Source organism: Schistocerca nitens, chromosome 2, assembly GCF_023898315.1.
Source record: "Schistocerca nitens isolate TAMUIC-IGC-003100 chromosome 2, iqSchNite1.1, whole genome shotgun sequence".
Classification (NCBI taxonomy): Eukaryota; Metazoa; Arthropoda; class Insecta; order Orthoptera; family Acrididae; genus Schistocerca; species Schistocerca nitens.
The window spans coordinates 721,058,770-721,085,818 of NC_064615.1; the positions used below are offsets into that span (position 1 = coordinate 721,058,770).

Here is a 27,049-nt window from a genome sequence, read left to right on the forward strand (position 1 = left end):
GAAATATTGGTTCTGGAAACAATCCCTTAGGCTGTGCCTAGTCATTTCACGTCATTATTCTTCCTTCCAGGAGCACTGGCTCAGCGAGGTATACAGGAGAACTCCTGTGAAATTTCGAAACCAGAAGAGAGGTAGCTAGGCAGGGATCAAAGGGGAGGGTGGGGGTGCGAGGGTCATGAGAGTCATGACCCCTCACGCCACAAACGTATTTTAGTAGAAGATTTTGTATTATTACATGTATCTATTTTCAAATTTCACAGTTACTGAGGATATGGTAGCACGGAAACTAAGAGGTTAAAATATGGCAAGGATTTCTAGAAGCTACAAGCTTTGTTTAAGGCAGGATGCCTCTCAGTTGCTTGCGTGAGGGTCTGATCATGTAGGTGGGCTTGTGGCCTGACAAGTAACATTACGGCCACGTGAAAATGCGCGTTCCCAGGTACAACCGGCAAGTTCAAAGGAAAGAAACAGCATTCCCCTCATTTACACGATCGCGTTACCGTAGTGTTGAGTGCGATACTGATAATGGTGACTGCAGATTTCGATCTTATAGTGCAAGTTATGACGTTGCTGAAGTTTAGACAGTTTGTTGCTATTGCACAAGGGTCATTTCATAAGTCATGGCAACAATGGTATGTCTTACATAATGCGACGACATGGGAATCCCACGATGAGCGTTGAACAACGTGTATCTGAACGCCAACATAAAATAAGGTTCCAGCACAGGAGATCGCGGCAGAGAGCAAAATGAAACACACGCGTTGGAACCCTGAGTAAATGTATTGTGCACAAATACAAATGGAACAAAAATGAATTAAAATCAATTACTGTTTTTCAAGAGTGACTGCTTGTGAGATCGCTCTCTAAGTTTTTATATATTTTTAGGTTTCACGTACACATTTTAACGGTTTTTGTCATAACATTTACTATTTACGTGACTTATTAGTGGTTTCTTCATTCACCTCTGCCTTCCTTGTGTTGTGACCTGATATTTGTGAGTGTTTCGTATCGAGCAACTTAACCTCTTAACTGTGTTAACATTCCGCGCTGACCAGTTGCAGCTGTAGCGGCGCATCGAAAGCTAAGTACTAATTAATTGTTTGTGTATATTGGTTTATTTAGGTACTTTAGTAGTCTTCAATCGGTGTTCTTGGTGTTTGCTGGTGAAATAACTTCTGAAGAACCTTTTGGGAACAGTTTTCAGTTTCGTTATTGTGTCATTAGACGTTTGATTCTCTTTCTGTATTAGTCTTTTGTTATATTCTCATTTGTTTTTGATTAATACTGTTAATAATAGTAGTTACTTCCCTTGTAGAGTAAGTTTGTGATTATTGTAGTCAGGTTTTTAACATCTTCTTATTGTACTAGCGGAACTTACACTCCTGGAAATGGAAAAAAGAACACATTGACACCGGTGTGTCAGACCCACCATACTTGCTCCGGACACTGCGAGAGGGCTGTACAAGCAATGATCACACGCACGGCACAGCGGACACACCAGGAACCGCGGTGTTGGCCGTCGAATGGCGCTAGCTGCGCAGCATTTGTGCACCGCCGCCGTCAGTGTCAGCCAGTTTGCCGTGGCATACGGAGCTCCATCGCAGTCTTTAACACTGGTAGCATGCCGCGACAGCGTGGACGTGAACCGTATGTGCAGTTGACGGACTTTGAGCGAGGGCGTATAGTGGGCATGCGGGAGGCCGGGTGGACATGCCGCCGAATTGCTCAACACGTGGGGCGTGAGGTCTCCACAGTACATCGATGTTGTCGCCAGTGGTCGGCGGAAGGTGCACGTGCCCGTCGACCTGCGACCGGACCGCAACGACGCACGGATGCACGCCAAGACCGTAGGATCCTACGCAGTGCCGTAGGGGACCGCACCGCCACTTCCCAGCACATTAGGGACACTGTTGCTCCTGGGGTATCGGCGAGGACCATTCGCAACCGTCTCCATGAAGCTGGGCTACGGTCCCGCACACCGTTAGGCCGTCTTCCGCTCACGCCCCAACATCGTGCAGCCCGCCTCCAGTGGTGTCGCGACAGGCGTGAATGGAGGGACGAATGGAGACGTGTCGTCTTCAGCGATGAGAGTCGCTTCTGCCTTGGTGCCAATGATGGTCGTATGCGTGTTTGGCGCCGTGCAGGTGAGCGCCACAATCAGGACTGCATACGACCGAGGCACACAGGGCCAACACCCGGCATCATGGTGTGGGGAGCGATCTCCTACACTGGCCGTACACCACTGGTGATCGTCGAGGGGACACTGAATAGTGCACGGTACATCCAAACCGTCATCGAACCCATCGTTCTACCATTCCTAGACCGGCAAGGGAACTTGCTGTTCCAACAGGACAATGCACGTCCGCATGTATCCCGTGCCACCCAACGTGCTCTAGAAGGTGTAAGTCAACTACCCTGGCCAGCAAGATCTCCGGATCTGTCCCCCATTGAGCATGTTTGGGACTGGATGAAGCGTCGTCTCACGCGGTCTGCACGTCCAGCACGAACGCTGGTCCAACTGAGGCGCCAGGTGGAAATGGCATGGCAAGCCGTTCCACAGGACTACATCCAGCATCTCTACGATCGTCTCCATGGGAGAATAGCAGCCTGCATAGCTGCGAAAGGTGGATATACACTGTACTAGTGCCGACATTGTGCATGCTCTGTTGCCTGTGTCTATGTGCCTGTGGTTCTGTCAGTGTGATCATGTGATGTATCTGACCCCAGGAATGTGTCAATAAAGTTTCCCCTTCCTGGGACAATGAATTCACGGTGTTCTTATTTCAATTTCCAGGAGTGTAGATAAAGTAGTTTTCTTGTTTCAATAACTGTAAAATTTTACCATGAGTGAGAAGTGTGGGCTTTGCCGTAGGTTCTTGAGTAGTGCATTTCGGTGTGAGACTTGTTCGAAGTATTTTCACTGGGGGGAATGCAGTGGGGAAGCCAGTGGGCATTCTGGTGAGATCCTCTCCTGGAACTGCAGGTTATGTAGCAAGATTAAGTTGATAGAGGAGCAGGAGCGTAAGATGTGTACCCTTCAGGTGCAGTGGAAAGACGCACAGGAGGAGCTAGATAGGATGAGGAGGGAGAATGGGGTTGGGGAATGGGAACTGGCTGTTGGCAAGAGATCTGCTAGGAGAAGATTTTCAGATAGTTTTACTATTGGTGTTTGCAATAGATATGACCAACTGTCAGAGTCTAGTGGAGAGGAATCTCTAGAAGTTGTAGATGTAGGAAGTATGCAGCAGACCTCGGCAGTTACGGTGGCTAGGACAGTTGCAAAGTCGAAGAGGAAGAAGAAGGTTCTGCTGTTAGGTAGTTCTCATAGCAGAGGTGTAGGCCAGCAGTTGCAGGAAGTGTTGGGGAGTGAGTACCAGGTCACCAGCAATGTGAAGCCTAATGCAGGATTGGCTCAGGTGACTGTTAACATAGGGGGGTTATATAGGGATTTTACTTAAGAGGATCAGGTAGTGATTGTGGGTGGGGCTGGTAATAGTGTTGATAGGGATGGGGAGTATGACATAGATGGTGACCTGGAAAAGATAGCCACTCAGACTGGCGACACGAATGTGCATTTCGTGGAACTGTTTAAGCGTCACGATCGGCCTCATCTTAATACAGCCGTCAGGCGTAATGACATGAGACTTGGGGGTGCGCTGATGACAGAAAGCATGGGTCACATTTCAGTGGTGTCGGTGGAGTCTATCAGCAGGACGAGTTTCACTAGACATGGCCTGCACCTCAACAGGTATGGGAAGGGGAGGTTGGCAAAGCTTATAGGTGACAGCATAGGTGGGGTGGTGGGATCACTCATGGGAAAATTCCTGCAGTAGCGGGTGTTAGAGCTGTACCTTTTTTAGATTGAAGTCAGCTGATAGGTATTCCTGCTTAAGGGAAGTCTCTCTAACAAAGGAACCACTTTTGACAAAGCTTAGGTATTAGGTATCCGAGTAATGAGGGAATTAGTATATTTCATCAAAATATACAAGGTATTAGAGATAGAGTTAGTGAACTGCTTATAGATGTTGACTCTGAAATTTTTGGTATATCTGAACACTTCTTAAATAAGGAGATAATTCAGAGGCTTCCTTTACCAGGATACAGGTTGGCTGGCAGCTTTTCTAGGAGCTCTTTGCGGTGTGGGGGAGTATCCATGTATGTGAAAAACGGCATCCCATTTGAGTCAATTGATGTTTCAAAGTACTGCACTGAAAAGGTGTTCGAATGTTGTGCAGGTGTGGTTAAATTTAATGGAGCTAAACTTCTAACTGTTGTTATTTATAGATCCCCAGACTCCGATATCACAACATTTTTGCTAAAGCTAGAGGAGGTTCTTGGTTCACTTTATAGGAAATACAAAAAGTTAGTTATACGTGGTGTCCAATATTAATTGTGTAAGTGATTGTGCAAGGAAAAGGATGCTGGTAGACCTCCTTAATTCATATAATCTTATGCAAACCGTGTTCTTTCCAACGAGAGTGCAGGGGAACAGTAGAACAACCATAGACAACATTTTTGTTCATTCGTCATTACTAGAAGGGCATTCTGTCAGCAAAAAGGTGAATGGCCTTTCAGACCATGATGCACAAATTTTAACTCTAAAAGATTTTTAGCTGCAACACGTGTTAAATATAGTCATCAACTGTTTAGGAAAGCTGATCTAAATGCAGCAGCCCATTACAAACAATATTGTAAGGTGCTTAAAAATGTTATTAGGAAGGCAAAAAGTATGTGGTATGCAGATAGAATAGCTAAGTCTCAGGATAAAATTAAAACCATAAGGTCAGTCGTAAAGGAAGTGGCTGGTCTGCAGAGACAGGTCGAGGATATAGAATCAGTGCGTAATGGGAATGTACGTATTACTGATAAGTCGCATATATGTACAGTATTTAATAATCACTTTCTGAATATAGCAGGTGAACTAAATAGAAACCTAGTCCCAACAGGGAATCATATTGCGCTCTTAGAAAAAAGTGTTCCGAGACTGTTACCTGAAATGCTCCTCCATGATACTGACAAGAGGGAGATTGAGTTAATAATTAAATCACTAAAGACCAAGAACTCTCATGGATATGACGGGGCATCTAGCAGAATACTGAACTATTGTTCTATGTATGTTAGCCCAGTACTTAGCCATATCTGTAACTTTTCCTTTAGGAGTGGTCGGTTTCCTGACCGATTAAAGTACTCGGTAGTGAAGCCACTTTATAAAAAGGGAGACAGGGATAATGTTGACAATTTTAGACCTATTTCTATGCCATCGGTGTTTGCTAAAGTTATCGAGAAGGTTGTATATACAAGGTTACTGGAGCATTTAAATTCACATAATTTGCTGTCAAATGTACAGTTTGGTTTTAGAAATGGTTTAACAACTGAAAATGCTATATTCTCTTTTCTCTGTGAGGTTTTGGACGGATTAAATAAAAGGTTGCGAACGCTAGGTGTTTTCTTTGATTTAACGAAGGCTTTTCACTGTGTTGACCACAAAATATTACTGCATAAGTTGGACCATTATGGAGTAAGGGGAGTAGCTTACAATTGGTTCACCTCTTACTTTAAGAACAGAAAGCAGAAGGTAATTCTCCGCAATATTGAGAGTGGTAGTGAAGTTCAGTCCCAACGGGGCACTGTTAAGTGGGACGTTCCCCAAGGGTAGGTGCTGGGGCCACTGTGGATTCTTATTTATATAAATGATATGCCTTCTAGTATTACAGGTGATTCAAAAATATTTCTGTTTGCTGATGACACCAGCTTGGTAGTGAAGGATCTTGTGTGTAATATTGAAACAGTATCAAATAATGTAGTTCATGAAATAAGTTCGTGGCTTGTGTAAAATAATTTGATGCTAAATCACAGTAAGACTCAGTTTTTACAGTTCCTAACTCACAATTCAACAAGAACCGATATTTTGATCAGACAGAATGGGCATATTATAAGCGAGACTGAACAGTTCAAGTTTCTAGGCGTCCGAATAGATAGTAAGCTGTTGTGGAAAGCCCATGTCCTGGATCTTATTCAGACACTAAATGCTCCTTTATTTACCATTAGAACAGTATCGGAAATAAGTGACACTTCAACACGAAAAGTAGTCTACTTCGGATATTTTCATACGCTTATGTCGTATGGTATTATTTTTTGGGGTAATTCTTCTGGTTCAAAAAGGGTATTTTTGGCTCAAAAACGGACTGTTCGAGCTATATGTGGTGTAAGTTCGAGAACCTCTTGTCGACCCCTATTCAATAGTCTGGGAATTCTGACATTGCCCTCACAGTATATATTTTCTTTAATGTCGTTTGTTGTTAGCAATATTAGCCTATTCCCAAGAGTTAGCAGCTTTCACTCTGTTAATACTAGGCGGAAATAAAATCTGCATGTGGAATGCACTTCCTCGACTGTTGTACAGAAAGGAGTGCAGTATTCTGCTGCATCCATTTTCAATAAGCTACCACAAGAACTCAAAAATCTTAGCAGTAGCCCAAACTCTTTTAAGTCTAAACTAAAGAGTTTCCTCATGGCTCACTCCTTCTATTCTGTCGAGAAGCTCCTGGAAGAGATAAAAAATTAAGCAAATTCCAGTGTTACATTGTTGATTTTCTTTATTTAAACTTACGACTTGTCACCTGAATATGTTTTCTGTATTTCATTTTATCTGTTTCTACTATCGTGTCATAATTTCATGTATTGACTCGTTCCATGACCATGGAGACTTCTCCTTAATTTGGTCCCACGGAACAATAAATAAATAAATAAGAAAGACAGTCCGTCAGTGGACCCAGACAGCGTTGCTAACGATAGGGAAGGTGTTGTGTGCCATCGGCATTGCCATCAATGAGTGCCACCTGTCGCCGAAATAACGTGACCATATCCGCCCCGTTTGCAAAGCGAATCCCACGCAATGGTTTCTTCAGTTGCGTAATGAAGTCGAGAGTCGCATAAACTGGGGCCTGATGAGTAGGGTGGGTGGGAGAGAATTTTCCTCTCCCATCGTTGTACGCAGTTCTTGATGACGTTTGCAGAGTGGGCTGTAGCGTTATTATGACTGCAGCATCCACCAGTGCCGGAAGTTTTTGCCGTTACCCACAGCGGATCGTAGTTCCACCTGACACAGCATTTCTGTCAGCGAGAAAGGCAATTTTCACGTATGCTCGCTGTTCCACTCTGCTTACATCCATATTGCAGCACCGCCATGCCCATGCTGAATGTTTCAGGCGCTGGTACCGAACTATCCTCGGATGCGCTCGCAATCTGTCGGTTGATTGCGGTTTTGTGCCGCAGGCTTTCGGATGTATTTGCTGCGATTACAGTAGTGTCACATGTTCGCACAATATATCATAGTTGCCAAAACTTATGTAATGACCTTGTAGTTCTTATATCAATTGCATGACATATGTACAGGGTCGTTATAATTACAGTTTCATTACTTGAGAGGGACCCCATGAAAAACTAGAGGTCGTAAGGCAATGAAACATTGTGGAAACATCTGTAAGGACCTGCGGAAGAGAAGTAAACTATTTAAAAAACTGTTTTTAATTTGCACGTGAGAGCGTAAAATTTGTTAGTTGCGTGCAATGTTTGCGTTCTAGGTTACAAACGTTGCTTGTGTGACAACCCAGCCTGAGACCACACTTGATATACCATTTCACAATTTTTCGCAGCAATTTTCGAACGGTGGACCATGAAATGTTCAGCTCTCGTGATACACCTTGTGCACTGCTTGAAGATCGTACACTGTGTTCAATATTTTGGCAACAGTAACTTCTTCAACAATTGACTGCCAGTCTCTCCGAGGAGCAGTTCGCCAATCGCCATTTAGTTCGAACTTACGGATCATGTTCTTGAACACCTGTTCGAAAAGAGAGCCTCTCCGTATTCCCTTATCGGCTCGATGCTCGTGAAGTGTAGCAGCACTGTTGTTTTAGTAAAACAGCTTTACGAGTAAAGCCCTGCTCACCTTTTCCAGGCCCATGTTGACTGTATGCAACTGTAATGTATACTGATGCTTGTGTTTCAACACTACGACGCCGAACCAGTACCGGCGCCTAATGACAAGTCACGACACTAACAACGCAAATCCTTCAGCGCACAGTCTGAACATCATTCCTGTAACGTGGGGTACCCATACGGTAAATAGTTTTCTGCGTACACTGGCTCAAGTAGCGGAAGTTTAATTATAGCCGCCCTGTATTTCTCAACTTTTCGGACTACACTATGAGATCAAAAGTATCCGGACACCTAGCTAAAAATGGCTTTCAAGTTCTTGGCGCCCTCCATCGGTAATGCTGGAATTCAATATGGTGTTGGCCCACCCTTAGCCTTGGTTACAGCTTCCACTCTCTCAGGCATACGTTCAATCAGGTGATGGAAGATTTCTTGGGGAATGGCAGTCCATTCGTCACGGAGTGCTGCACTGAGGAGAGGTATCGATGTCGGTCGGTTAGGTCTGGCACGAAGTTTGCGTTCCAAAATATCCCGAAGGTGCTCTATAGAATTCAGGTCAGAACACTGTGCAGGCCAGTCCATTACAGGGGTGTTATTGTCGTGCAATCACTCCGCCACAGGCCGTACACTATTAACAGGTGCTTGATCGTGTTGTATGATGCTGTCTCCATCCCCGAAATGCTCCTCAACATTGGGAAGCAAGAAGGTTGGTTCAAATGGCTCTGAGCACTATGGGACTTAACATCTATGGTCATCAGTCCCCTAGAACTTAGAACTACGAGGGCCGTTCAGAAAGTAACCTCCGGTTGATTTAAAAAAATACACCAAGTTAAATAAAAATATTTTAATATATACATCTTACAACTACATCTTTGCACTATTTTTCTACATAGTCTCCATAGCGATTGAGGCACTTATCGTATCTCTTCACAAGCTTTGAAATTCCTTCTGCATAAAAATCACCCGCTTGTGCCTGGAGCCAGCCTGTGACCGCATCTTTGAGTTCTTCGTCGTCATCAAACCGCTGTGACCCGAGCCATTTCTTCAAATGCATGAAGAGGTGATAATCACTTGGCGCCAGGTCTGGGCTGTAAGGTGGATGGTTGATAACGTCCCACTTGAAGGACTCAAGAAGGGCCGTTGTTCTGCGAGCAGAGTGAGGACGGGCGTTATCGTGCAAAAAAACGATACCGGAAGTCAGCATACCACGGCGTTTGTTCTGTATAGCCCGTCGTAACTTTTTTATTGTTTCACAGTACACGTCTTGATTAATGGTCGTACCACGTTCCATGAATTCAACCAACAACACCCCTTTGGCATCCCAAAACACCGTTGCCATCAGTTTTCTGGCAGAAAAATCTTGCGAGGCTTTTCTTGGTTTGGTAGGCGAATTTGAATGTGCCCACATCTTTGATTGTTCTTTTGTCTCAGGGTTCACGTACTTAATCCAGGTTTCGTCACCGGTCACGATTCTGTTTAACAATGGTTCTCCTTCGTCCTCATAACGTGACAGAAAGTCTAATGCAGAGGCCATTCTTTGAGTTTTGTGGTGGTCGGTAAGAATTTTGGGCACCCATCGTGCACAGAACTTACGGTAACCCAATCTTGCTGTCACTATCTCGTACAAGAGAGTCTTAGAAATCTGTGGAAAACCAGCAGACAACTCCGACATTGAGAAACGTCGATTTTCACGAACTTTTGCATCAACTGTCTGAACGAGTTCGTCAGTCACCAATGATGGTCTACCACTCCTCTCTTCATCATGAACGTTTTCTCTTCCACTTTTAAATAAACGTACCCATTCACGGACAACTCCTTCACTCATAACTCTTGGTCCGTACACGGCACAAAGCTCACGATGAATAGCTGCTGCAGAATATCCTTTGGCTGTAAAAAACCTTATGACAGCACGCACTTCACATTTGGCGGGGTTTTCTATTGCAGCACACATTTCAAACTGCCACAAAAACTAAACTAGCGCAGGTACGACGTTCACTCGACCACGGCTTGATGCCGACTGACCTGTTGAGTGCGTGAACGCACAGATGGCGTCGCTACTCCCCCCACAACCCGCACTGTGACCAATCGGAGGTTACTTTCTGAACCGCCCTCGTACTTAAACCTAACTAACCTAAGGACATCACACAACACCCAGCCATCACGAGGCAGAGAAAATCCCTGACCCCGCCGGGAATCGAACCCGGGAACCCGAGCGTGGGAAGCGAGAAAGCTACCGCACGACCACGAGCTGCGGGCAGCAAGAAGGTACTTAAAAAATCAATGTAGGCCTGTGCTATGATAGTGCCGCGCAAAATAACAAGGGTTGCAAGCCCCCTCCATGAAAAACACGACTACACCATAACACCATAGCCTCCGACTTTACTGGTGGCACTACGCACGCTCGCAGATGACGTTCACCGGGAATTCGCCATACCTACACGCTGCCATTGCATAGCCACATTGTGCACTGTGATTCGTCACTCCACACAACGTTTTTCTACTGTTCTATCGTCCAATGTTTAAGATCCTTACACCAAGTGAGGCGTCGTTTGGCATTTGCCGGCGTGATTTGTGGCTTATGAGCAGCCGCTCAACCATGAAATCCAAGTTTTCTCATCTCCCTCCTAACTGCCACAGTACTTACATTAGATCCTGATGTAGTTTGTAATTCCTGTGTGATAATCTGGATAGATGTCTGCCTATTACACATTACAACCCTCTTCAACAGTCGGCGATCTCTGTCAGTCAACAGACGAGGTCGGCCTGCACGCTTTTGTGCTGTACGTGTCCCTTCATGTTTCCACTTCACTATCACATCGACAACAGTGGACCTATGGATGTTTAGGAATGTGGAAATCTCGCGTACAGACGTATGACACAAGTGACACCCAATCATTTGACAACTTTCTAATTCCGTGAGTTCCGCGTAGAGCCCCATTCTGCTCTCTCACGATGTCTACTGAGTGCTGAGGTCGCTGAAATGGAGTACCTGGCATTAGGTGGCAGCACAATGCACCTAATATGAAAAACATATGTTTTTGAGGGTGTCCGGGTACTTTTGATCACATAGTGTATGCTTTTCAAATGCTTCATTTATCTGAGTTAAAATTTATTGGACGTTATGCTAAAGCGATGTATTAAGCACTGATGAGAACGAAATTTTAACATTGTGTTAAAACATCTTGTATATTTTATTGGAATCGGTTTATTATTATTGTCTTGAAAGAGTTCCAGTTTCCACAAGTTAATACGTCTAGTACAAGTGTATTTAGTTAGGATCACAACTGGAATGTCAGAGCATTTGGAAGTCAGAAACGGTCTTAGACAAGGAGACGCCTTATCTCCAATAAATTTTAATTTAATTTCAGAAAAGATAGACAGAGAACACCAGATATTAAAGCAAGCTGGAATAAAACTGGGTAATAACATAATAAATCGGTTTTCTAGTAAGTGGTAGCAAACTTGACTTGCAACTTCTTATAGAAATATTGTAAGGAAAGTAGGGTTACAAATTAATGAGGTCAAAAGTGAGTACACGAACGTGAGGAAAGCATCCAATGAGCACACCCCACTGATAGCTGATGAATTCTCTTTTAAAGGAGTAGACATGTTTAAACATTTGGGAAGCATTTGTAGCGAGCAGAACAGAATGGAAACTGAGAGTAAGGCAAGGATTGCAGCGGCAAACAGATTATCTTTCGGCTTAAGGACGTGCTTTACAGTAGAGCACTTCGATAAGTTTTAAAATCAGACTACACCAGACTATAATTCTCCCAGCAGCTATACATCTTTCTGAAACATTTAAATTAAGGAAAACAGATCAACAAACACTGCTAGTATTCGAGAGGGAGACGTCAAAAAAAAAGTTCTGCCCCAACAGGAACACCCAGTCACAGGCATGGTCGATTTTAAGAAACCAGGAATCGGCAGACCTACACTCACAAGGTGATATTGGGCTAAAGATGAAGAAAAGAACATTGATACGGGCAGGGCGTGTAATGAGGGTGGAAGAGGAAAGACTGCCGCGAGTAGCACTATCAGGATTCGTGGTAAGCAGAAGGAGCCGACGAAGGCCACGGGCAAGATGTGAGGATGATGTCAACAGTGATACGCAGGCAAAGGGCCTGAGAAAATGAGAATGGTCCACAAAAGCCAGGAACTTAAATGACTGGTGGGGGAATACAGAGAACGCATATGGTCTCGCATGCCAGACAGAAAATTAAAGAGAAGAATGTTACAAGATTGTCCTTGAATTGTCGTTGCTACTACTGAAGTTATAGACATCTGAGACCCGTTAAAAAAAAAAAAAAAGTTATGGAAAGTAGACTGGGGGGGAGGAGGAAGAGACGAAAAGAAAATAAGAAACTGTAACCCCCACCCCGCCGAATCGAATCCTGGATATCCGCCTGCGATGGTTGACTGTTAGTTGTGCCTTAATAGCTCAGTCGGTAAGAGCGAGCATTGTCCGTCAATGACAAAGATGGGTTCAAGTCAGAGTTCAGCATTCAGTTTCAGTCTGTCAGGATTTTTCTATTGTGCGTTTGTTTTCTTCCTCTGTTCGTTCCAACATTTGTTGATTTTTCTAACAGTTCACGAAATTTTGAACGTCTTCTGCGGTAAAGTGAGGACAAGCGACGCAGGCGTGCGGAGTTTCCTGTTGCGATGGCAAAATTTAGCAGAGGCGGTCGTACCTTCAGAGAAGATGACGTTGATCATGATTCCAAAGATGGAGACTGCGAAGATGTCGTCGACGCTGGCGGCCGCCACCACCAGTGTGGGGATGCCCTTCTTGGTGCCGTAGCCGCGCTCCTGCAGCGCGAAGAGGCACGGGATCACCACCGCGGGCGACACCGCCGCCATCGCCGCTCTGCCAACAGACGACGCCTGTCAGTGCACATCGCTGTAACTCCCACGTCTGTTTCTGCTAACAACACTAACACGTAGCGCGGTTAGGCCGCTGTACTCGAGCTCGTGGAATATTGATTTCACGAGGACAAGATAAAATGTAATGCCACCAAATTTTTTATGTGAAAACTGTTAAATCCTTTTAATTAAAAAAACTTCATTAACATTCTACATCTTTATTCCTCGTGAATACATATTTACTTCTCAACATAATCATCTTTGTGACGAACACGTGTCTCCCAATGAGAGACCAGTTTGTTGATGCCGCCATTGTAGAAAGTCTGACTTTTTTGACGAAGCCACAACCTCACCTCTGCTTACGCCGCTTCATCACTGTGAAAGAGAAGTCCTTGAATGTCTTCTTTAAATTTTTAAAACACGTGAAAATAGCATGGGGTCAAGTCTGGACGTTATGGAGGAGGGTAGATGACAGTGAACCCCAGGCGTCGGACTGTTGCAGAAGTCGCGACACTCGTGTCTGTTGTGGCATTGTCACACTAAGAACAAGCAGCTCCATGTGTGGGCGAACTCCTCGAATTCATGCTCTCCGGTTTGTGGGAGTCTTTCACGCACCGACGTAGCTACGTCACACACTACAACTCGGAGCTCTCTGGCGGCAGAGGGTTGCAGCTTGTCTCAACGAAGCGGAAAAGACGACCACGTAATATGCATGACATTTAATTGCTCAGAATAAAAAATTCGGAGGTATTACATTTCAGCATACCCTCGAATTTGGTTAGCGTACTGTATTCCAAATTCTATATAATCCTATATTTAAGCTACAAAAGGGAAAGAAGATTAGAGCAAACGTGCCGTCGACATAGAGGTCATTAGAGACGGAGCAGAAACTCGAATAGTTTCGAGGATGAAGATGGAAATCGGCGGTGCTGCTTCAAAGGAATCGTCCCGACAAGATACAAAGAATTGTTCATAAAGCAAGTGTAATATTTAAAACGTAAAACAAAATGACTCTATAACGAATATCACAAACAAACGAATTTTGTATATGGAGTGTAAGAAAACAACCTGAAAACTTGGCCAGGGCATAGTAGAAGACGCCGGATCGACCGAAATTGTCCAGACAAGCTTATATAGCCGTGCCGTCACTCGTCACGGTGATTTAAGCTGCTTCTTTACACCGAGGATATCTACTTCTATGTTTCTCATCTTGGCAGTTGTTCTCCATTGGAATTCAGGAATTATTACTTCGTATTCTTTGGTGAAGGAGTTTCGCTGCTTTAGTGGCACTGTCATCAGTGACTTGACCGTTGTTATCGGGCAGTGAAGGTATTGATTGCGTCTTGCCACTGGTGTGCTTTATGTATGACCAGAATCTCTTTGCGTTTTCTGTCAGATTTCGAGACAGAATTTCGTTGAGCAAATTATTAAAAGCATCTCGGATTGAAGTACGCGCCATATTTCTAACTTCTGTAAAACTTTGCCAATCTTGAGGATTTTGCGTTCTTTTAAATTTGGCATGCTTTTTTCGTTGCTTCTGCAAGAACGATCTGACCCGTTTTGTGTACCATGGGGGATCAGTACCTTCACTTATTAAATTATGTAGTATGTATCTCTCAATTGCTGTTGATATTATCTCTTTGAAAACATTACACAACTTTTGTACACTTACATGATCAGATCGGAAGGAGTGAAGACTGTCTCTTAAAAAGGCGTTAAGAGCATTTTTATCAGCTTTTTTTTAAATAGATATACTTTGCGTTTCTCTTTTGATGGTTGTAGGTGTTACGGTATTCAGCCTAGCAGCAACTGCTTTGTGGTCGCTAATCCCTGTATTCGTCACAGCACTATTTGTCCAGGATTATTTGTTGCTAAAAGGTCAAGTATGCTTTCGCAACCATTTACGCTTCGAGTGGGCTCATGAACTAATTGTTCGAAATAATTTTCTGAGAAAGCATTGAGTACAATTTCGGATGACATTTTATGCCTGCCGCCCGCTTTAAACGTATAATTTTTCCAGCATATTTAGGGTAGATTGAAATCGCCACCGACTATAATTGTATGAGCGGGGTACTTATTTGAAATGAGACTCAAATTTTCTTTCAACTGTTCAGCAACTATGTCTTATGAGTCGGGGGCTCGGTAAAACGAACCAATTAATTGTTTAGCCCGATTATCAGATATAACCTCTACCCATACTATTTCACATGAACTATTTACTTCAATTTCTCTACAAGGCAAACTACCTCTGACAGCAATAAATACTCCACCACCAACTGTATTTAATATATCCTTTCTGAACACTGTTAGATCGTTTGAAAAAAAATCGGCTTTAGCCAGCTCTCTGTACCTACAACTATTTGAGCTTCAGTGCTTTCTATTAGTGCTTGGAGCTCTGGTTCTTTCCCGACACAGCTACGACAATTTACAACTACAATACCAATCGTTTCTACAACTACCTTACTGTGTTTTACCTGTCCACTTTTAGACGGACGCCCCTTCCGTGGTTCCCAGAGACCGTCTAACATAAAAAATCGCCCAGTCCCTTCCACACAGCCCCTGCTACCCGTGTAGCCGCCTCCTGTGTAGTGGACTCCTGACCTATTAAGCGGAACCCGGAAACTCACCACCCGATGGCGCAAGTCAAGGAATCTGCAGCCTACACGGTCACAGAACCGCCTGAGCCTCTGATTCAGACCCTCCACTCGGCTCTGCACCAAAGGACCACAGTCGGTTCTATCGGCGATGCTACAGATGGTGAGCTCCGCCGTAATCTCGGACGCAAGACACAGTCTTTATCATTTCCGCTAGCTGCCCGAAACTAGACAGAATCTGCTCCGATCCAAAGCGAGACACGTCATTGGTACCGACATGAGCCACCACCTGCAGTTGGCTGCACCCTGTACTCTTCATGGCATCCGGAATCATCCTTTCGACATCCGGAATGACTCTCCCCGGAATGCACACGGACTGCACACTGGCTTCCTTCTCCTCCTTGGCAGCCATGTTCCTAAGGGGCCCCATTACGCGCCTAACGTTGGAGCTCCCAACTACCAGCAAACCCACCCTCTGTGAATGCCCAGACCTTGCGGGTCGAGAAGCTTCCTTTGGAACGGGGTGGACGACTGCATCCGGCTCAGAGACATCGTCAGCCACAGATAACACCCGAAACCTGTTCGTCAAACAAACCGGGGAGGCCCTGCGATCGGCCCCTCGGAAAGTTTTTCGCTGCCTGCCAGACTTTGGAATGATCTACCACTCAACCACGTGTGAAGGGTCAACCTCAGTGCAGGCAGTACCCGGGGAGGTCACAGCTGTGGACCGATCGGAGGACACGTGTGACGTGCTCGACGTCCCTCGCATTCCCGCGTTCGATCCCCCACAATAACGCCACTTGGCAGCAGCCTCAAGCTGTGTGACGGAAGCCAACGCAGCCTGAAGCTACGAGCGAAGGGTCGCCAGCTCAGCTCGCATCTGTACACAACAATCACAGTTCCTATCCATTACTGAAGTCGCTCCTGTTTGAAGCTCGTAAAAACATGTAACAAAAATGGTTCAAATGGCTCTGAGCACTATGGGACGCAACATCAGTCCCCTAGAACTTAGAACTACTTAAACCTAACTAACCTAAGGACATCACACACATCCATTCCCGAGGCAGGATTCGAGCCTGCGACCGTAGCGGTCGTGCTGTTCCAGACTGTAGCGCGTAGAACCGCTCGGCCACCCCGGCCGGCAATATGTAACAAGCGAACGGTGTACTCGCCTTATTAGTGGCAGGAACTAGCGGTGCGCTCTCGCTAGCGATCTGACACCATAAAGGGCGTTCTGCTGTAATACGGCAGATGGCTGTCTTTTAATTCACATTGACATTCTGGCGAAGGTGCTTTTCGGCATCGGTACAACGAGCCCACATATCCGCTTTTTGTTATTCTGTTAAGTTTAGTCCAGTGGTCTTCAAACTATGGCCCATGGGCCGCATGTGGCCCGAATAAGGTATTCGTGCGCCACGCGCACCTTAGCCGTATTTTACAATAATATGCATCCAACAACTAACAGCTGAATCAAAAAATGTCAACTAACGTTAAGAGCTTCTTAAAGGTATAGTTTTACGCCCAGTAACAAAAAATAGAGTGTAACTTTTTCAGATGTACTTAATTTTAACTGATGTTGGTGTATTGGGCAGTAAGCCAAGATGGCAGTTTATATCAGGGGCAGATGAGTAGGTGGCGCGGCCATTGCCGGTTTGGAGGATGTAAGAGGGTGGATGTTTTATTACCTTCCAGAACTAATAACTCCGCGTGTGTCTAGTACCTATCAGCTGCTACGGCATAAATTTCAAACGGACATAACACACATCTATGAATGTGCACTACAGAGATGATCATATCTGCCACACTTCGTCAGGCAATTATAGTATCACAACTTTGGGGTCGCTGAGGGTAGTTGCAATCTTACACGTAGAACAGTCGACACGAAGTATTCCGAACGGTGTCGGTTTTTAGCGATCAGTACCTTGGTGTCCGGCAGCCAATATATAGCGCCCTTACTGTACAATTAATCTATTGGAGTCTTATAACATACTAATTTATGTAGATGTCCAAGTACTAATAACGTCGGCACGAGTGTGTCACCCCACAATGTCAATACTGGTTCCTGAGCACCAAAGTTCGACGGCTGCTGGGCTAGTCCATATTTTCTGGTCTAAATCGAACTTGAGATACGAAAAAGCAGAAAACTCTACAGATTGATAACTACATGTCTGAAGCAGTAGGTGAGTTTAAATATCTGAGGGTGGTAGTAAACAACATAAATGATGAGAAACAAGAAATAGAAGCGAGGATCAATGCCGCATCCAGAGTGTCATATACACTCAATAAGTTATTGTCATTCAAAATCTTTTCAAGCAGGACCAAAATATGGATACATAAAACTACGAGTTCTTGCTGAGGAGTAATACGTCCAAATTTGTCGTGTGAAATCTCTTAAAGCTTTTTTTAAATTAAGGAAATGTTACTAAAATTCTACGTCTTTATTCTTCATGTCTAAATACTTGTAGCCCTCTGCCGCTAGAGGGCTCCGAATAGTAAAGTGTAGCATGGCGGTGTGTAACGTAACTATGTCGATGCGTGAGAAACTGAAACCACGAATTCGTCCACATACGGAGTACCCTCTCCTTCAGCATCACAATTCCAGACCGCACACGAGCGCTGCTACATCTGCAACAATCCGACGCCTTTGGTTCACTATCATCGATCATCCTCCATACATTCTCGACTTGGCCTCATCCTATTTTCCGAGCGGTTCTAGGCGCTTCAGTTTGGAACCGTGTGACCGCTATGGTCGCAGGTTCGAATACTGCCTCGGGCATGGCTATGTGTGATGTCCTTAGGTTAGTTAGGTTTAAGTAGTTTCAAGTTCTTGGGGGCTGATGACCTCAGGTGTTGAGTCCCATAGTGCTCAGAGCCATTTTGAACCTCATCCGATTTTCTTCGCGTCCAAAAGTTAAAGAACACTTTCGAGAACTTCGCTTGATAGTGATGAAATGGTGCAAGCAAAGATGTGGTTGCGGCTCCGTCAACAAAGCCAAACATTCTACAGTGACGGTAATATCAACAAACTGGTCTCTCGTTGGGAGAAATGTGTTCGTCGCCAGGGCGACTACGTTGAGAAAGAAATATGTGGATATGAAGAATAAAGATGTAGAATGTTAATAATTTTTTTTGCATTCAAAAAGCTTTGGAAGCATTTCTTTTCAGCAAGTCCTCGTATAATCAGACCAGTATTGCTATGAGAGGCAGAAATATGGAGAATACATACGCACGCAGACAGAAAGATAAATTTATTTCAAAACAAAATCCTGCAAAAAATATTTGGACTAATCTGTGAGGGAGAAGAATGGCGAAGAATAAATAACAGGGAGCTCAGGGTGATATATAATGAACCACATGTTGTTGCAGAAGCCTAGACAGGGAGACTGTGATGGGCCGGCCAAGTCTATAAATGAGAGGAGGGATCAATACTGAAGCGGTGTCAAGAAACCTGAACGAAGAAGATCTTTTATGCACGCCGAAAATAAGATGGAGAGACAAGGTGGTCAAGGATTTTCAGGTACAATGTACTTGGAGCAAGGTAAGGAGAGGCCAACGACAGAACATTGTGGAGAATGCTACTTGACAAGACCAAAAAGCGACTGTGGATTGTGGACCAGGAGAGTAGGAATAACTAAGTCAAAACCTGGGTTCTTCTGTTAGGTAGGGAAGGTCGTGGACCTGTGAGATTTCTTTTCCATTGCTTTTGCCGCATTTCGATGGTATTAAAGTTGGTGCAAATCGTTTCGTGGTTTATATATATGAAGAGGCTCTGTTCACATCTTCGAATAGTTTGTGAACTGGAAGTAGATAATTGCTTCGTATTTTAGTAGATTCTCCGACAAGTGCATGGTTCCGTATTAATGTGGGTGAATGTGGCTGAGTGTAAGGTGCCAATAGGTATGCTTAGACCTTATTGTCCCCAGTTTCATCTACATGTTGTAATTTAGTTCTTCGTCAACCTTCTTGACACGGGCACTATTAAGTCTCACCAGAGCATCATATTCTTATAGCAGAGCTGGAACACGGAGGATAGAGGTCGTGAATCCCAAAGTGACATTGCAGAAATTTTGAGGAACATCGTTCTTCTCTACAATGAAATTCCCAACATACCTCGGTGTGACTCTGCACAGGAGTTGAACAAAGACCGCCACGAAACATGAATCAGGAACAGCATTCAAAATCGAAGTAGGTCAGCGCTAAGGTTTCAAAAGCTAAGCTTCACCAAGAAGTGAAAGTATTTTCACTCAACTAGTTGTAAAGATGTTTAAGAAATAGATAAAGCAGTATCACGATATATTTAGTAGTCAGAAGCATCAAAAAGCACTTAAAAATGTCTGAAACTGACGGTACATGTTATTTTGACTGATAAATCTAGAAAAATCTCATCAACCACAACAAAGCAACTATTTGGGAAGACGGCTGTCCCTAGTCGTCAAACATGCTAGAGATTCAATGAGATGATTCAAGAAATTTGTTTCTAGTGGTGAAGAAGTTTGAGAAGGTAATTGCAGGTAGCTGACGGGTGCCTTTCCGCAGTGCATTCTACATCAGCGTAAAGACAGTGCGTGTTGGTGAGTACTTCTTATCAATATTAGTTATTTTCTGTCGTAACCCATTCGTGTACTCAGAAACTGTCCGCCTATACGACTCTATACACGCTCTATTCTCTCTCGTCACATTTGCATGATGCTTCTGGGAGAAATGCATTGGTAACAACAGAATGGTCGCACAGTCGTCTTCGAAAAGAAGTTCTCTAAACTTACCCAATAGGGTTTCGCGAGAACAAAGTCGCTTTTTTTCTAAAAGTTTCCGTTCAAATTTCGCGAAAATCTGAGTTACATTCTCGCACGCGCTACACCAACCTGTCCAGATAATTCGTTTGATTTCTGCTGTCGCGTCTACACGATAATGACTCCAAACACGAAAAGCGCACTAGAATCGGTTTCACGAGCGCCTTCTATGTGGTTTTTCTTTACAGATGCAGTTCACTATCCAGAAAACGGTTCCGATGAATAAGTGTTCCACTCACATTCCTTAATACTGATTTTACGTGTTCATCTAAATTCATATAGGTTCTTGGTGTTATTCTTGAATATTTAAAAGATGTGACGTTTTCCCGATGTTCACCACCAATATTGTAATCAGATACTACCATGATCTTTCTCTTTTTACGAGCATTATCTAGCACCAGTCCACATTTGAAGAGAGCTGCCGTTCATTTCACCAGGGGGAAATTCTGTCGTTCTGCATTTCCTCGCATGCTGTATAGGATTCAGCTCTAGACACCTATTTGAGCAGGTAATGTGGAGAATATTTTCATCTGCGAGAAATTCACATGGTGGAGCTGCTATGCGAGTGGGCGCTATCGTCTATGAAGAGGAATTTTGGTTCAACTACACATCTGAAAAATCGCCCATGTGGTAGCAGCACCATTCTTCGTTAACAGTAAGCCACTGGTAACCAACAAACATACGACGCTCCAGGCAGCTACCAAAGATCATACCTGCTGCACCCGGTTCCGAGCCCCCTCTTTCAGTAGTGTTTTCTGATATTGTATCGCATATGACTTTCCCTCCAGACGAAAGTTGAGAAATTTATGCTGCAAATTGAAGTAAGATTCATCTGCAAAGAGCACGTTTCTCCAGTTTTGGTGTTATTGACTCCACACTAATAGAGCGCGTCCCTGCACTGCTGTGTGCCGGTAACATACTGTCGGACGTATGGCGTACACACCCACTTCCAGTCGCTGCATTTAATCATGCAGCTAACACCAGGTACTTGTCACTTTATGGAGTGGTTACACTTGAACGACCTCGCAGTCTGTTGGTCTGTTCTCTGTGTGAATACCCCATCCACACACACACACACACACACACACAGAGAGAGAGAGAAAGAGAGAGAGAGAAAGAGAAAGAAAAAGTAAACATGCACTAGCGCGCGCAAGTGTGTGTGTGTGTGTGTGTGTGTTTACTAGAGCAAGAGCAAAGATTCTATGCCTTTTTCTATTCTCTGGAATTAATACATGGGACGGTGCTGAACTTAAATTGGGAAATAAGACAGCGAAAGGGGTAGATGAGTTTTGATCAAAAATGGCTCTAAGCACTATGGGACTTAACATCTGAGGTCATTAGTACCCTAGACTTAGAACTACTTAAACGTAACTAAACTAAGGACATCACACACATCCATGCTCGAGGCAGGATTCAACCTGCGACAGTAGCAGCAGTGCAGTTCCGGACTGAAGCGCCTAGAAAAGCTCAACCACGGCGGCCGGCTGAGTTTTGATGTTTGGGCTTGGCTACAGAGAGCAGGTTGAAATGATTGTGGGTTGCAACTGTTATTCGCAGATGAATAGGCTTAGCCAGGATAGACTAGCATGGAGAGGTGCAGCTAACTAGTCTTTGGACTGAGACGACGACAGCAACAACAACATTCAATTGGAGAAATTTTTATGCGGCCTGGTTTGTCTACACGTTCTTCGCCTTTCGATTGCAGCAAAACAGCAGCCAGGCGACATGAAGGAGTGTGACACTGGGCTCACCCGAGCAGCAGCCCCCAGAGCCAGGGCAGCGAGAGCAGGCAGTAGGTGGCGGCGGCGAGCGTGCCCGCCTCGGTGACGGACGGCAGCAGCGCCAGCCGCGCCACCACGCCGCTGAGGCGCCGCAGCGCGCCCGCCTCCAGACCCAGGCCGGCCCGCGTCATGATCACCGTCAGCGCCGCCTTCCTGCAGGCACCGCGCACTCGTGTCACAGCACGGCAGGAGGGGCACGACATTTACATGAGTGGAATTCCCGAGCACGTGCCAAAGAAAAAAAAAAAAAAAAGTAGCCAATCCTCGCGATATACACCACTGGCCGCTAAAATTGCTACACCAAGAAGAAATGCAGATGATAAACGGATATTCATTGGACAAATATATTATACTAGAACTGACATGTGATTATATTTTCACGCAATTTGGGTGCATAGATCCTGAGAAATCTGTACCCAGAACAACCATCTCTGGCCGTAATAACGGCCTTGATACGCCTGGGAATTGAGTCAAACAGAGCTTGGATGGCGTGTACAGGTACAGCTGTCCATGCAGCTTCATCACGATACCACAGTTCATCAAGAGTAGTGACTGGCGTATTGTGACGAGCCAGTTGCTCGGCCACCATTGACCAGACGTTTTCAATTGGTGAGAGATCTGCAGAATGTGCTGGCCAGGGCAGCAGTCGAACATTTTCTATACCCAGAAAGGCCCGTACAGGACTTGCAACATGCGGTCGTGCATTATCCTGTTGAAATGTAGAGTTTCGGAGGGATCGAATGAAGGGTACAGCCACGGGTCGTAACACATCTGAAATGTAACGTCCATTGTTCAAAGTGCCGTCAATGCGAACAAGAGGTGACCGAGACGTGTAACCAATGGCACCCCATACCATCACGCCGGGTTATACGCCAGTATGGCGATGACGAATACATGCTTCCAATGTGCGTTCGCCGCGATGTCGCCAAACACTGATGCGACCATCATGATGCAGTAAACAGAACCTGGATTCATCTGAAAACATGACGTGTTGTCATTCGTGCACCCAGGTTCGTCGTTGAGTACACCATCACAGGTGCTCCCGTCTGTGATGCAGCGTCAAGGGTAACCGCAGCCATGGTCTCCGAGCTGATAGTCCATGCTGCTACAAACGTCGTCGAACTGTTCGTGCAGATGGTTGTTGTCTTGCAAACGTCCCCATCTGTTGACTCAGCGATCGAGACGTGGCTGCACGATCCGTTACAGCCATGGGATAAGATGCCTGTCATCTCAACTGCTAGTGATACGAGGCCGTTGGCATCAAGCACGGCGTTCCGTATTACCCTCCTGAACCCACCGATTCCATATTCTGCTAACAGTCATTGTATCTCGACCAACGCGAGCAGCAATGTCGCGATACGATAAACCGCAATCGCGATAGGCTACAATCCGACCTTTATCAAAGTCGGAAACGTGATGGTACGCATTTCTCCTCCTTACACGAGGCATCGCAACACGTTTCACCAGGCAACGCCGGTGAACTGCTGTTTGTGTATGAGAAATCGGTTGGAAACTTCCTCATGTCAGCACGTCGTAGGTGTCGCCACCGGCGCCAACCTTGTGTGAATGCACTGAAAAGCTAATCATTTGCATATCACAGCATCTTCTTCCTGTCGGTTAAATTTGGCGTCTGTAGCACGTCATCTTTGTGCTGTAGCAATTTTAGTTATATATATACTAAGATGGTATCTGTTCTTTCGGACATGTCCGAAAGAACAGATACCATCTTAGTATATATATAGTTAAGGCTCACCGGCCACTTGACCATCTTCTTCTTCTGTGCGAATGCAGAAACAGTGCCCGAACTCATACGGGAATCGGCAATGCGCCGCGTGTAATGAGTATAATGGGCGGGGGCACTATTAATGTAGTGCGGGACAATACGTTGAGAATGTGGGTTTCGCGGTAGGCGTGCCAGAGATAAATCCCTGCAGTCGCGCTATCCTCTGTGTCCTCGGTGGCTCAGATGGAGCCGGCACGGTAGCTCAGCGTGTTCGGTCAGAGGGTTACGTGCCCTCTGCAATAAAAAAACTGAGTTAATCGATCATCAACGAACTTAGAAGGATGTCTCACGACGTCCGCCCCGAGCAGACGAAACGAACAAATGCGAACAAAATGAGATGAAAAAAAAAAGATGGATAGAGCGTCTGCCATGTAAGTAGGAGATCCCGGGTTCGAGTCCCGGTCGGGGCATACATTTTCATCTCTCGCCGTTGACGTGTGTCAACGCCTGTAAGGAGCTATGGGTGTTCATTTCATTGCAATTTTAGTTTCCAGTAGTGTAGATGTCAAACATGTGGCCTGGGAATAGTGCACGTTCAGATAATGCTCCAGCTGCCGTCGTACTGACCACCACAGTCACTTGGGCGTCTCTTATATAAACCGATGGACATGATGCAAGACTCTTCTCATGGTTCCCTGAGTGATCTGCCGAGCTTGGAAAAATAATCATTGGCACAGCAAATGGTATGTGGCATACCCACCCATTCTGCAGTGGACTGATCACGTCCTCTTGGATTCAGCACTGTTTATCGTGATGAGTGTAACTGGGGATGTTGCTCGTGCTATTCTGAGACGAAGAGGTTTTCAGATACCAGGAAATCGTGGCAGGCCGCCTAAAACTAGATTACTAGTGACCTCAAAAAGAAGCTAGCAGCAGGGGAGTATATTGGTAAAGCGCTGCTCACCTGACGATGGCGGCGATGAGCGTGTAGAGGCCCTGGGGCTGGACGGCGCCCACGTTGCGCAGCAGGAGCCCGGCGAAGAGCGAGCCCAGCAGCGGGGGGAGGCGCAGGCAAGCGACGGCGAGCGCGGCCAGCTGCGAGGCGGCCAGCAGCAGCACGAGCGCGTACAGCGGGCCGCCGGGGGGCAGCGCCGCCGCGCCCGCCTCGGCCACCAGCAGCAGCCACGCCGCGCCCAGCAGCAGAGACAGCGACAGGCCGCGCACCAGCCGCGCGCACCACCGTTGCTCGCACAGCTTCAGCCTGCCGCACCGACACCACCACCACCGCTCGTCACAGCACACAAGGTGAACCGCAGGAGGAACTAACTACGTTACGTGGTTAGCTACAGCCACGGTCTACTTCAAACAAGTGCACACGAGACACTGTGCACTTCGGATGGGCAAGAAATCACATAACTGTACGAATCACAGGTGATTGAAAAGTCACAGTTTTCCAAATAACAAGTTGTCAGTATGTATCTGTTATTTTAGTCACAAGTGCACTGCACAGATACCGAGGATACACTATTTTACTGCGTTCACATTACCTTCGAAGTTAAGTATGATTTTGGCTGTTCTAAATAACAGTTTAAGTCACCAATAACAACTAAAAGTAGCACTGTAACACTCAATGCCGTGTGTCGCCTGTCGACGAATGTCCATACTTCATTCTGCACTGATGCTGATGTGACAAAAGTCATGGGATACCTCCTAATATCGCGTCGGACCTCCTTTTGCCCGCAGCGGTGCAGAAACTCGACGTGGCGTGGACTCAACAAATCGCAGGATTTTTTGCACGAATTGACCTCTCGATTGTGTTTTTATAAACGTTCAGTCGGATTCATGTCTGACGATCTGGGTGTCCAGTTCGTTCGTTCGAATTGTCCACAATGTTCTTCAAGCAAATCGAGAACAGTTGTGGCCCAATTGTAAGGGGTCAACAATATATCTTTGCCTCACGCTGGTCGCATTAGGTACTATCGATACTCGAGGGTCCTGTGCCCCAGGGAGTATTCACTGTTGTGTGTCACCCAAAGCCGTGGATCTGACCTCCAGCAAGTACGTAAATGGTGTTAATCTAGTGATTTGTTTCATGTGTTTCAGTGTTCTTTTGTGCACCGTTATGACGCGGCAAGCTCGCCGGACACCCACAATATGGACTGCAGTAAGGATTGTGTATTCAATGCCACATGAAGAAGATTGGCGCGTGACGACATTAATAAGTGGAAATGAGCGTTTGGCGTCATTGACCAGGAGGGCCCCTTGCGGGGCAGGTCCGGCCGCCTTGGTGCAGCTCTTATTACATTCGACGCAACATTGGGCGACCTGCGCGCCGGAAGGGGCTGAAATGATGATGAAGACAATACCCAGTCCCTGACCGGAGAAAATCCCCGACCCAGCAGGGAATCGAACGCGGGCCCGTAGGACGGCAATTCGTCACGCTGACCACTCAGCTATCGGGGCGGACACGACACTAAATGGGGACCTGTGATGAGTTAAACGTTATTACTCTGTCAGACAAAGGGAGTTACTGCCTCATTCGTGCTGTTTAGACAAAAGACATAGAACATTAACAATAAAGTATGTACCGATTATTGCTACCTGACATTTGATATGAAACAACTCTCATGCAATTATTAACCAATCTGCCTTATCGGTTGCACACGGTCAAACTATTTGAAACTAGAATGAGATTTACACTCTGCATCGGAGTGTGCGCTGATACGAAACCTTCCTGGCAGATTAAAACTGTGTGCCGGACCGAGACCCGAACTCGAGACCTTTGCCTTTCGCGGGCAAGTGCTTTACCAAGAGTATTAATCTGCCAGGAAGGTTTCATATCAGCGTACACTCCGCTGCAGAGTGAAAATCTCATTCTGGAAACATCCCCCAGGCTGTGGCTAAGCCATGTCTCCACAACATCCTTTCTTTCAGGAGTGCTAGTTCTGCAGTGTTCGCAGGACAGTTTCTGTAAAGTTTGGAAGGTAGGAGATGAGTAACTGGCAGAAGTAAATTTGTCAGGAGGGGGCGTGAGTCGTGCTTGGGTTGCTCAGTTCGTAAAGCACTTGCCCGCGAAAGGCAAAGGTCCCGAGTTCGGGTCTCGGTCCGGCACACAGTTTTATTTGAAACTGTTAAGCTACAATCCACTAGTCGATAATGGTGGGTTTAATAGGGAGTATTTCACAGTGACATGGAGTATTTATCGATAAAGATTCTATCGTTGTTTGGGGACATCAAGTACGTGCGGCAAATTGTCTCCAAGTTGCCGAACTTAGCCAGTTCCAGTCACTGATCGGCTCAGCTGGACCAGTAGGTCCAGTCCATTCCATGTAAACACTGCCCACACGGTTATGGAGCCAC

At 45.5% G+C, this 27,049-nt stretch overlaps 1 protein-coding gene across 1 annotated transcript in view; it reads right to left on the minus strand.

Moving 5' to 3' along the window:
- Window positions 1–27,049, minus strand: part of LOC126235282 (putative SLC9B1-like protein SLC9B1P1) — a 115,958-nt gene that overhangs the window by 40,830 nt on the left and 48,079 nt on the right. Inside the window, exons 4-6 of the mRNA XM_049944007.1 lie at window positions 24,654–24,950; window positions 21,937–22,119; window positions 12,630–12,805 (exon numbers count right to left, since the gene is read on the minus strand). Coding sequence (XP_049799964.1) covers window positions 12,630–12,805; window positions 21,937–22,119; window positions 24,654–24,950 — 656 coding nt within the window. The remainder of the gene's footprint in view (window positions 1–12,629; window positions 12,806–21,936; window positions 22,120–24,653; window positions 24,951–27,049) is intronic.